This window comes from Oreochromis niloticus, linkage group LG23 (genome assembly GCF_001858045.2).
Source record: "Oreochromis niloticus isolate F11D_XX linkage group LG23, O_niloticus_UMD_NMBU, whole genome shotgun sequence".
Classification (NCBI taxonomy): Eukaryota; Metazoa; Chordata; class Actinopteri; order Cichliformes; family Cichlidae; genus Oreochromis; species Oreochromis niloticus.
Window position 1 is genome coordinate 10,041,528 of NC_031986.2, and position 13,104 is coordinate 10,054,631.

Below are 13,104 nucleotides of genomic sequence, written 5' to 3' on the forward strand. Positions count from 1 at the left end.
CTGAGAACTTAAGAAAGCCTAGTTATTTTTTTAACAATTACAACATCAATATTTAATATACATTCATGTTTATCCTGTTATCCAGACTAACAAATGTTAAGCGATAAGATGGGATCTAGCAGTTTAGTAGTAACACCTAAAAGACAACTAGCAGGGCCGGAGGGAAAGTTAGATGCAGTGCTGTCTTAAAGATAGAGAGCTTTTACGCAGCTCAACTGTGTATTTAAGCAGCTCAGCTGTGTATTTTTCCTTTTTCAGTGCTGATAAACCATTACATCAAGAGTGATTTGTTCCTCTTAACATTTTTAGAGTCTTTGCGGGTGATGAATCTTGCCTATGTTGACTAAAAGGGTTGCCTGTGTATCATTCTTATAATCCTCATAATACCACGTAAAACCTGTAATCTACATCTACAAAACAATTTCCTCCCAAGACAAAAGCTGAGTGATCAGTCCAGAACGGTTACATGTTCTCCCCAGTGGTATTCCAATTGGAAAATGGACTCTATGAGTAGAGTACATTGGATATCACAAAAAAAAATATGCTTGGCCGCCTTGAGGGGATATTAAACCTTTACGCACTGGCAACCGCAAGGTGCTGGTGCACATCTTTCTCACTCGCTTTCTGTATTTGTTTTGGTCTTTTCCATTCCCGTGCTTATCGAGTTCGGTAAGGTATAATCTGAAATATTTATCTATTCTGGCATGAACAAAAAAAACAACAGATTTGTTTATCAGCAGCATGTAAGAAGCAGCTTGAAGAGACATAATCCCCCCATTAATACAAGTCCCATTTCATCTGGAATTACTTCTTTGTCATATTTTCAAGGCTTTCTCACACCAAGTGTTTATGATTTATGAGCCGACAGTGCACATCCTGGCTGAACACTCACTTGTATTTGGTTGTGATGCACTGTCAGGATGTAATTCTTATGCCTTTACTGGCTGCTTTTTGTAATACAGCGATGTCCAAGTTTCCGAATGAAAGACTTAATATGTTTACAATCAAGAGATCCTGTCTGAATGAATTTCACTTCAACAGCTAGGTAAACTTCTTGTGCCCAACTCCAAAACTTGCTTATTTTTGCTTTTATTAAGTGTAGAGCATCTAGAGAAACTATGCCAGATGTGTCCATGCAGCCTCAGTGAACCCACATACTCACGCACAAGCTGAAGTGAGGAAACAAGAAAAATAAAAATAAAAGAACTGCAACAATGTTGAGGCAAAAGACGAAGCTATGTTTACAAGAAAGTCTGACATTCCAGTGCCACTTAGCATTTGTAGTCTTTACCAGGCAAACATTTCCTTCAGTGATGGCTTTTAATTAATGAGAAACTATCATCTACTCTTCTGAGTCGAGGCTTACTGATTACATATTGCCCCTAACGGTCAAAACCGAGAAGAAAACATAGGTTAATATGTAGGATTTACACGATTAAGCGACATTTATTTTAAAAAATGACTAGAAATTTAACTGCTTAAGAATTATCTTTGGGTTTGGGACAACCAACGGGAATGTAACTGCCTTTGGAAAATGGTAATGTGCAAGGTTACCATACTGAGTCTAAATACTGAAGAAATTTGTATTTCTAAACATAAGCTACAATCTTTAAGTTACCTTATGGATTTAATAAGCTTACTAGCTAGCATTATTAACTTTTCTTACTTGATACCACTTTAGCTTAGTGTGACACATGTCTTAAGTTTACTGTCGAGTCTAAGTAAAGAAGACGCAGGAAACACTCTACTATATTAGGAGTGTTATGTTGTGACCAGCTTCCCTGTGCTCAACATATGTTTGAAAATCCACTGTATTTATTCACTGACCCGAGCAGTAGCTAAATAACGACACATGATAAGTGTTTAAGAAATCTGAATATGTTTTGAGTGTCTGAAAGAGAAGAAAAGAGTGATAAATATATGATTTTTAAATCACCAAATATCGGCATTGATATCAAGCTTAAAAATCTGTCGTCTCTAGTAGGGTGAGACAAATATTAGACATAATTCAGTGTTGTATAGACCAGTTATTTTGACTTCATGCCCACCAGCAGTAGCCTATCTGCATATACAGTGGAAGTTCCACACATGCACCTCTGCACTATTAAATGAGGGCAAATCAACAGCACCTGCTAATATTGACATTTGTCGATAAATGTATATATATATGTCCTACTTTTTAACGTGAGCCACATGTTTGACCGCATAATCAAGCATGCACCTAACAGAATGATTAGTGATTTTTACGAAAAAGAAACTAAAGACTGTTTTTTCTTTCTTCATATGTGACACAACTGCACTCTTTTTTTCTATTGGTTCAGGCCGAGTGTCCCAGGTCCATATTCACCTAGCTACTTCCTCCTACTCTTAATTCAAGAGCTGTGCAAAAATCAAAAAGACATCAAATCTATAGGATAAACATTTCTTCACTTCCTCTTGCTCTGCCTTTGATCTCCTCCCAGTTGTACTCAACCGGAAAACATCCACAGGGTGGCATTCAGTCGGAATGCAACTTCAATAGGAATGCCACTTACTGAGCTCTTCGCCCTGACCCTAAGGGTGGTAGGAAACTCATGTTAGATGCTTGTACTGTGGATCACATTCTTTTGGGCACTACTTTTGTTTTTTTTTTATCCAAACAAGAACTTAAGCCATCAATATGACTTTAAAGATGCTGTTCCCTTATTGTGGCTTTACAATTATTAAAAGCTGTTTGTGTTGCTCCAATCGGAGCAGTCATTCTGAGGGCTTTCGGTATGATTTTCAGCCATTTATTATTGGGCTCACAGATGCAGGCCACAATTTCAATAAACAAATACAAATCCAGTTACATCAGATTTCATTTCTCTAGACAGACGGCAGACACTGTAACTATCTGGTCACTGCACCAAAGCCTCATTGGCCTCTGCTGGATGAATTTTAGACACGTAACTGTGGGCCATGTGGTGATGGCTTTCACACCACACGAGCCTGTTACAAAGCACCGATCCAGACCACAGCGCGATGCCAGCCGAGCCAAAGAAAATTGTATTGTTTTCCAATCAGCGCTCTGAGCTTTATGAGGCCTTCTAGCCACAGAAACACTGCTCATAAACGAGCAGGCGGACCGCTGGAGCAGTCAGCTGAGGATTCCTCACCACTTGAAATGAGACAGGGCAGCAGATGGAGGAATCTGTGTCTACAGCAAAAACCGATCCAGTTGAAATGAACCTGTTCTGCAAAGCAACCCAAGAGGCTGCTTCACCAGACCTTCTGGCGATCTTCAGAAATCTGTCAAACACACGTCAAACACAAATTGGAACAAAAAAAAAAACCCACAGAGGGAAACATTTTTGAAGGTGCAGTTCTCACAGCAACCCACACCGCTCCACACGGCCTTGACCCATATCTGTGTGTTTTGCCTTCATTTGGGCCACGGCGCTTCGAGGTGTAGAATGTCAAACACAACACCTGTGGCTCTCCACAGCAAGCTGGCAACAGGTTTCTGTCTTTCTGACTCGCTCTTCAAAAACCAGGAAGCATGTGTGGTCTTGTGTGCGTGTGTGCATATGTACGCGCTCTGCGCACCACATGCCTCTTAAAAAGTTCCATCACAGGAAGTTTTTTCTCTTTCTTTTTTTTCGTTGGCATGTTGAGGCCCCTTTGCTCTGCTTAGGTTCAGATTTCTGATTCACACCGACTGAGTGACGTTTATGAGGTGAAAGCTCTAAAAGCTGGTGCAGAATTGGGCTTTAACTTGGCTGTGAGTGGCTGCTGATACAGAAAATAACGGTAATTCTCCGTGGCACTCTTTTTTTTTTAATGCATGATCTCAGATAAGAGGAAAGAGAGAGAGGCTTCATATCGATACACAACTGCATCGTGCAGGAAATGAACATCTTTCTCAGACATGCGCGCAGAAACTACAAGATGTAAGCCCTCGAGTCTCATCAGTGCACGCTCCAGTCGCTGTCATTAATCCACGGCTAATAAACCTGAGGGGGGGTACTTACAAGATAGGAATTCTGTCTGTCGAAGAACACGGAGTCTCCCATCGTCCCGAATAATTATCCACATATAGTAAATAATGCAGCTGCAGTAAATGATATCCCAAGTCTCCCCCTCCAAAAAAAGAAAAGTGTCTGTGCGCGTCAGGACGGAGCGCAGGAAATGTGTCCGCAGGTCACTTGTGCGCTCTGCTTCTTCTCACATTAAAAGACAGCGAGAGATGTTGGAAGTTTGGAGACGGCAAGTCACAACAGAAGCCCTTTTAAGAGTTTCCACAGCAGTGAAAAGCGCGTGTCAGGAAACGCTCTGTACCAGAAGGGACACCATAGCGCGTAACGCGTAACGGATCCATACTGCGCGCCCCGCGAACTGTTGTGAAGACAGATGCTGAACCAGAGCGAAGAGAAGCGAGACGGCGAGCAGAGACCCACGTCAAGCTGGTAACGCTACTGACTGATACTTCCGGCGTAGGTTTTCAAACTAAGACTTAACCCTGGCCTTGCGGCACAAATAGAAGACGTACACTGTGTTACCAGAAACAAACTAAACAAACTGCAGTTTATTTGTTGACTGGAGAAACGTGTTTATATGTTAATCCCTGTCTTAAAGTAAAGTAAACCTACACAGCTTTTTTATGTTTTTATCTTTTGTGTTAAGCACATTGAGTTTGCCCATAATGTTATGTGCTATATAAATAAATCATAACTCCAAATCAAAGGGGAAAAAAACACTATAACTACACAGGCAAGCTTATACTATACCAGTACATTGACTTTCAACTCATGAGAACCATATATGTGCTTTTATTTTGATCACAAAGTCGCCTCTTTCCGGTCTATTCAGCGTTTTTCTGGGTACTCGATGCTTAAAGCCGGAGAGAAAAGAGAAGGATGGGCGGGACTCTGAAGAAGGAGGACCAGCAGTGCAAAAGCTTTTGATTATCAACAGCAGGGTAGAACAAATGTTTTCATGTCAGTGACCCACAAATGGAGCTCCACAGTTTATAAGATTTGACTGAAGAAACCCCATACAGGGAGGGTTTTCTTTGTGGATAGCTCATAATATGGAGTTATACGTGCTGTTGCAATCAGGCTGGCAGAATTCTCCCCAGCAAAACTTCACTGTTTTTTGATAATAATAACAATATTTTTTTTTTTAAATCTCCTGACAGCAGAGTCATTTCTGCCATCCTCACTGGAAAATTAAAACTAACAAAACAAAACAACTTGTTGGCCAAGCTAAAAACAAACTCCTTTTGGGAAAGTTGGCATGTCAAAGATGCAAAATTTCTTCCAGCGTTGACAAATAGCTCACTCCAAGCCTAATTACTAAAAGAAATAAATCACAGAGGCGAGAGTGTAACAGATGGACCACAGAACCGAAACTGTGATCGAGTGCTTCCATTGTAACACTTGGTAGTAATTTTTGTTTATGAGCTTTCCCCTTTGCAAATATGCTTTCAAGAGAGACCATGAAAGGCAAGTGCCCCCCTGCCCTGCCACCAAACCCCCTCTCCACCCCCCACTGGTGGATTTCAAATAAGTTTGTGAAATACTTAATGTGGAACCAGCGTTGAGCAATCTGTGTCAAAACCACTCCACTTGCATCCTGTAGTATCTGCTGTTATTGTTCCATCAATTCACTTGGTAGACATGTTTAACCAACTCAGTCTACTTTATTAACATTTGTCGGGCCTCTTTGAATCCTCCTGTTTACATGCGTCAGTGTGTAACCCATTTCTTCCTGTCAGCTCACTTGTAAAATGATGTTACAGGAATACTGCCTCAGACTCTACATAAACGATAGATGTAGCCACCATGATGTCATCCATTGTTTATAAAGTCCTGTTGTGAAGCACTGGTGTGAGCATTTTGTCCATTGCCAGACTTAGTTTTTGGAAACCAGATGTGTTTAGGGGGGGAATTCTCACTGTTAAATTACAGGAAAGTTATGGCAAGAGTACTGTTTTGTTTGGAAAACACAATTTGCAGTATAATAGTGGCAGCTGTTTGATTGCTCCGCTTCTGTTGTAGTATTTCTGCAGCAGTATCCACAAATAGTTTACTACTGTAAAATGTAACAGCATATCCTCACCAAGGGTTACATTATTACGCTCGAGTGGCAACAATTGCAGTTCCTCTAATGGCCACTTGGGGCTGGTTCCAAAATGGAGTCAGTCCCCAAAGACCCAAAGACATCAAAACGTCCAACTTTACAGCAGTAAAAAACATGTTTAAAGGTTAGTATAAAATGTATTTTGACATTAAACTGGATTTCTGCACTTTGTGTGTGCACTGTTTGTGCATTTGGAGTATTTTTAGCTGATCATTATAATTAATATGATGGCTTTCTTTGTGCCACAGATCATCCCAGAAGACTGTGCTTCAGTTTCGGTAAATGAAATTCTAGTATTTGATTATACTAAAATTGCACCCATAAGTATTTTGAGTGCAGATTGCTAACCCTGCTAGATAGCGTTAGCTGATAACTTGGCACTCCAAACGTTCATCAGTATAAGGTAACTGCTAGCTTCCAAAAACCAAAATGGCAGCATCCAAAAAATTAGCATTGCAGCTTCAAAATAGTTCAAAAACAACTTTATGGGTGCTCTTACCATATCCAAGTCCAATTTACTGTATATGGTTGTCATCCATTCACCGTGAATTTAGGCTGGTGTGTTTTTTTAAACCACAGGAGTCTATCAGGTCTGATGCAATTTCAGATTAAACCATTAAAAAATTGAATCTAGCCAATAGAAATGATGCTAGCTGAATGTTAACACTGTTCTCGTCACACATACACTGGAAAGTCCCTCATACATCCTTAATCAGAGTCCAAAAGAGAAAAATATTGAACCATCAAAAGGTTTAAATCAGTGATTTGTAATAAACATTCATATTCCCATGAGTCTTTGCACTCACTTATGAAAAAGTATTGTAATCTACCATAGCTATATCCAATAGTGTGCTATTAATATTCATTTTTCCCTCAGAGGCATCAGCACTTACAGCATTAAATTGCCTTAAAACCCTGTAAATTAGTGTATAGAATTCCTGTATTTTTATAGTATTTTTATAATGTAACTGAAAACTAAAAAGAAAAACAAAGTAATGCAAAGTGCTTGAAACTATCAATTAAAACAGCTAACATGTTTGGAAAGGTAATGAAAACACAATCTTAGAAGCCACAGACTTCTAAGACTCCCTCCCTCTCTGCTGGCCATGTAAAGATTGCACATTTAAAGCACTTCTGCACTGGCTTTCTTTTTGAACCCAACAGCTAACTCCATCTTTTATATACAGTCTATCAAGGCTAGTAATAAATATCATAGTAAAGCGAAACAAAAAGAGCACAGTGTGGTTTTATCAAAGCACTCATAAACAAATACTTAGCAAGAGTTAATAAAACGTATTTGCGCTGCTCTGTGGGAAGGCTGTTATTGAGAAATATCTGTTCTCTAATCTTATATACAGAACGTGTGAACGGGTTAGTAGGAAAAATGAGAAACTGGATTCCTCTCTTATCAGATAGTACCTTTTAAAGAATGCCGAGGAGTTCATAGGAGCACTCACTTTAAAATCAGCAGATAACAGATTCCTTAACTCCCGATGACTGACTCAGCCTTAAAGCAGGTGCTGTGGTGTACAATATACTTTGTATCTCACACAAGAATCATCAAGACACTGCACTGATATAAAGTTACCAGCTAAAAAAACATGCTCTTGCAGACAATAGACTCCTGCTTATCAGATCTTCTCCACGAGGTTTTGAATGAGGTGTGCTTATTGTTTACAACAAGTTAATCATCTTTGGATTAAATGAAATCAGCAGTGTGGTATTTCATTCACATATTTGCACTTTTTTTAAATGAACTTTATTTGTGCGTGTAGCTGCTGAAATTTCACCTTATCATTTGTGCTGCGTGTCTTTTTTTTTGTGACGTGTCCTGAGTCAGCGTCACAGAGGAGCTGAAGCATATCCTGGCATGCATAACGCAGGTAGATGCACATTTCTATCTGTAAAATCTCTTGTGTTTGGAATGTTGACGAGCACCAAGAACACAAAAGGAGCGACACAAGTGAATGACTTTTTGATAGGCAAATGTTCTAATTCAAAGGTATGGTCACTTTTTAGTCATTTAAACTGCAGCTGTAAGTAATCCTGGCATGAGAATTGTTTACCAAAAATGACTAAACAAGTGACTCAGTGTTTAAAAAAAGAAAGCTCCGACTGCCCTGTTAAGGTTGCTAAAATTAACACTGGATGCGCTCCCTCACTGATAAATCTGCAATACAAATATTTCAAAAGTTGCTCTAAACCAAAGGAGAAGTCCCATAACATTAGCACCGCAGTTCCTTTAACGGCTACTTGAGGACAGCTCCAAAAGTGAGTCAATCAGGAGCTTATTTCTTCTTCTATAATAACGTTACAGGGGAGATTTTTTTTTTTTTTTAAATGGCCAGTTTGACAGTGCAGGTACTTTGTGTGGTCAGCGAACTGGACTTCTCGGCCACAGCATTTCATGCAACTGTGGGACAAATAATATGGCCTATTATTGTTTTTGGTGTTAGCATTTCATTAGTCTGTTATTTAGTGTCTTCATAGCTTAGCGGTTGAAAGATTTGCCAACACATGAAAGGTTGTGGTTGTGTCACGAACGGCATCTGATGCAAAAATCTGACAAATCAACTATGTGGCATTATCAGGTGTAGCTGAAAGAATCTGCTAGTAGTATTTAGCACTATTTAGCTTGACATATAGCAGCTTTTGAAGCGGCTAACTAACAAAGATAGATAGCAATAGTTGCTAAATTAGCACTCCACCTTCTCGATGAAAATATTGCAATTTATTGCTCAAATAAATGAATAAATCATGTTACAGCTTCAAAATGTAGCAGTTGCTATGGCCGTGTTTCCATTGTTTAGATACAGTCTATGGTCAAACTCTGCCCAAGTATTTTAGTCATAAATCATCATCTCCCCTTTTTTCTTAGTTTAATCTTTATCCAACTTTAGTACACCTAACCTAAACTAGTTAGATTGCTAGTTTTATATATATATAGCATTACTACTAAGAATTAGTAACATTGTTACCTTATGTCTCTTTTATTTTTTTTTATTTGTCCATTTTCTTTTGCTTATCCATTTCAGAGTTGCTTAGGGTCACAGGGCAAGAGGCGGGGTACACTCTGGACAGGTTACCAGTCTGTCACACATACACAAAGACAACAATTTACGCACACATTCACACCTTTGGTGAATTTAGAGTCATTTAGAATGACTACTTAGCCCAATAGTGTGAGAGGAACTCCAAACAGAAAGGCCTTTGATTTGCAAGAAGGCCCTGGGTGTACATTTGTGGGTGTGTGTTTAGTGTCTTCATCCAGAATGTGTCTGAAAACCCACACAGGAAGAAAATAAAATTGAATATTTATAAAATATCTGACTAGATTCTTGATAATAATGTACACGAATAAAAGCAGGGGCAAAGATTTAAAGGTGAAATATACGATCTAACACATCTTAACGAAGGAAAGTTCAGTCTTCAGCACCACAGTTGTGTTTAATGGTCCTGAAGGAGGAGCCTATTATCTCGTAAAATGTTATTTCAGTGGTCCCATGGCTCACACACAAAAATGCACTGAGCCTGTGATAGATGCTAAAGGAGAGGCAGTGCAGAGGGGAAGAAGAAGAAAAGCGAGGAGAGCAGAAATAGACGGACATTAATGTATGTATGCACATGTGTTAGTTGGTGGGGCTCAGTTTACTGCTGCATGTTAGAACAAGATTAAATTGTTGACGACTCTTCAGAGCAAAGCCTGACTCTACACGTCCCCCCTGAGCCGACCATCGCTCCTCGTATCATCGTTAAACTGTTAAAAGGATGCTGAAAATGAGGCTGCCTGTGATTGTATATCACCTTCAAAGTGCGCTCCGGATTTTCCACTGTTGAATTTGGCTCGGTGTGTTTTTGTTGATGTGTAATGTCTCAGCGATTAAAAGTCGATCTCGAGAAGAAACAGCTTGAAATTTTTGGGTGCGAGAACAGACAGCGAGGATTATTTTCAGTGATTTATACTCATGTTGTGATTCTGTATGCTTATTATCAAGCAAATTAAACACCAAAACAGTAAAAAAAAAACAAAAAAAACATTGAATGCAATATGCAATTGAATATTTTACAGAGAGAACGTGAGGCTGTCCTATAATTCCAGTTCTATATGATTTATGGCTTTGCAAACTGCAAAAGTTCATGTTTACATTGTTTATTTCAGGAGGAGCAGAGCCCTCCCTCCAAAAGTCTGAGTGCTTGAGTTGTGAAATCACTCCATTAAGTGGAAAGTATTCTGTTAAAGTGCTTTAAGACGATCCAGTATAAGAGAGAGAAAATCCTGTGAGGCCTCGATCTGTTTAATAAACACTCACAAAATAGATGTCACATGATAGAGGTATTTGCATCGCCTCATTCTGAGGATGCTGGGTAAAAATGGGTTTAAAAGCAGAGGATATTTCATGCACCTTATGTATAAAAACTAAAGCAAATGAGGAAGGGCCTTCAGCCCTCATTCTTTGATTGATCTGCATAAACTGAATGGACTTTAGAATTCAGCTATAAATACAATAACAACTGATTAAAATTTAGTCACAAATAAATATGCCTCTGTGAAGTCTAATAATTTTAATGAATCAAGCCAAAATAAAAAAAAAACATGGTCTTTAACAGATCTGGAGAATTCAGGTGTGTGTTAACATGGTGTCACAATCTTCCCAAGAGTGGACATCCCACCAAATTCAGCCAAAGGTCAGACTGTGTAATGCAAAATTTTAAAAACCCCAACAGCTCAGATATCTCAGACTTCTCAGGCCTCAGTGACCATGTTCGGTGTAGAAGTTCATGATAATGTCATAATGTACTAGACCAAAGTAAATGTTTGGCACTTATTATTAAATTCACAACTGGCAAATACCAGACACAACTGTCAAGCACGGTGGTGGAAGTATGATGATTTGCACTTGTTTTGTAGCCACAGGACTTTAGCAACTTGCAGTCACTGAGTCGACCATGAACTCCTCTGTATACCAAAGTATTCTAGAATCAAAATGTGAGGCCTTCTGCCCAACAGCTATAACTTGGCAGAAGTTGGGTCATGCAACAGGCCAATGAATGAAGGTGCTGGAATGCCCCAAAGTCTAAACCTCAGCTTGACTAAATGCTAAGATTGGGCCTTAAGAGACCTACACATAAACCAGGAGTGTCCAACTCCAGGCCGGCGCCGGTGTCCTGCAGGAAAATCATTACATTTTCATATTCTGTGATTTATATATATGTTAACAAACTATTTATTTCCATATTTCTTAAATTTATCTTTACTTTTCTTCTCTTTTCATTTTTTACATGTATTATGTTATTAGTTTGCAAATATTTGTGTCAGTTAAACATCATGCAACACCAGCTGTGTCATTTAAGGTGATTTACTTTACTAAAAGTTCAATTAAGTTCACTTTTATTTATATAACACCAAATCACAACAACAGTTTCCTCAAGGGGCTTTATATTGTAGGGTAAAGACCCTGCAATGATACAAAAAACCAAAAGAAAACCCCAACAATCAAATGATTCCCTTTGAGAAAGCACTTTGGCGACAGTGGAAAGGAAAAACTCCCTTTTAACAGGAAGAAACCTCCAGCAAAACCAGGCTAAGGGACCGGCAGCCATTTTCCACGACTGTTAGAGTGAGTACACAAGAAAGTTTGAGAAAGACATTTAGCTGAAAATAAAACACAAACATGACTTTAGGAAAAGAAACCAGCTAAAATAATACTGCATACTTACAAATCTAACTAAAATATATACAGGAAATGAAAAAAGTTATCGCACACAACAGCACAAGAAAAAAAAGAAAAAATTGTGAAAAACTCAGTCCACAATCACCACTTTGATTGTTAATTACATCGTTGTTTTTAAGGTTTTATCTCTCTTTCTTTCAGATGCTGATCTTTCACCTTTAGTTTCAGCTGCAAGGATGAAGGTGTGAGAGAGAGAAAGGGGAGCGGGTGGGGGTAAAAACCTGGGCACACATGAACGAATTTACAGCAGGAGCTGCACAAAGAGGCTCCAGGGAATGACCTCAGAACTGGGGAATGTGTGTGTGTGTGAGACAGAAAGAGAAAAAGACAGCACCGTGGATCCCTTCACTCGGGAGGTAAATAGAGAAGTCACTTACAAACAAACACGACTTACAAATTATATCTTGTCAAGGGTTTTCAGACCACATTTAAACTCTAGAGACGATCTTCATCCAGCAGTGAAAAAAAACACAGCAAAAAGTTGTTTTTAAGGGGAACTGATCACTCAACATAGACCAAAACCACACACACACACACTTGCACACACACACTTGCACACACAAAGTGACGACGGCATGGGTCTGGATTCAATCTAGAGGCTTCTATCAACAGACCAACCCACTTGTCCTAAATCACCATACTCTGTCCTGAGGGCCAATGAGGGGGAGAACGGAGGGATGTAAAGTATTCTGAGTACTAGCTGTGCATTGCTTTAGCTTTCATCTCCATACCACCTCCATCAGAGCATGCTCAAAGCTACTGGGAGGACAGGACTGTTGTTCCGTGGAAATGTTTGCCCTGACAGGATACATTCAAAATGAGATAATACACACTCCCAGAATATTTTTAGCCAGTGCGGAAGATGTAATTCCTGGGGGGTTTATGACAATTGTGCAATTTATTTAAAATGAGTTGCAAGAATGAATCCAGGCTGCCTTTTTAAGAGAACGTTATGTGGATTTATTTAAAAAGTTGGCTGAGCGATGAAGTTACAGTTATCTCTCATGAGGAATATATCAAACAACACAGTGCCAGAGCTGCTTGTGCAATCATCACAAAATTTAATCCACTGGTTTGTGTTCATTGACGCTTTTTTGTCTACATGAGCACAAGAAAACAGCTGGAACACATAAAAAAAATGAAAATAAACTTAAACAAGAAAATGTAAACACATAAATAGATTTGTTTAATGGTTTAACCTAAAGTTAAACAGATTTTATGGAGACACACTTTCACCTGTGGTGTTCTAGCAATGGAAATCTTCAAACTT

At 39.0% G+C, this 13,104-nt stretch overlaps 1 protein-coding gene across 3 annotated transcripts in view; it reads right to left on the reverse strand.

The window, feature by feature from the left end:
- Positions 1-13,104, reverse strand: part of LOC100692684 (rho GTPase-activating protein 6) — a 102,035-nt gene that overhangs the window by 46,956 nt on the left and 41,975 nt on the right. The window contains exon 1 of one of the 3 annotated variants that reach the window (XM_013268947.3): positions 3,993-4,427. The exons of the other annotated variants lie outside the window; for them this stretch is intronic. Within the exon in view, the coding sequence (XP_013124401.2) occupies positions 3,993-4,034 (42 nt within the window). The 5' untranslated portion in view covers positions 4,035-4,427. Of the gene's footprint in view, positions 1-3,992; positions 4,428-13,104 lie in introns of those variants that run through there. 3 annotated transcript variants of the gene reach the window in all.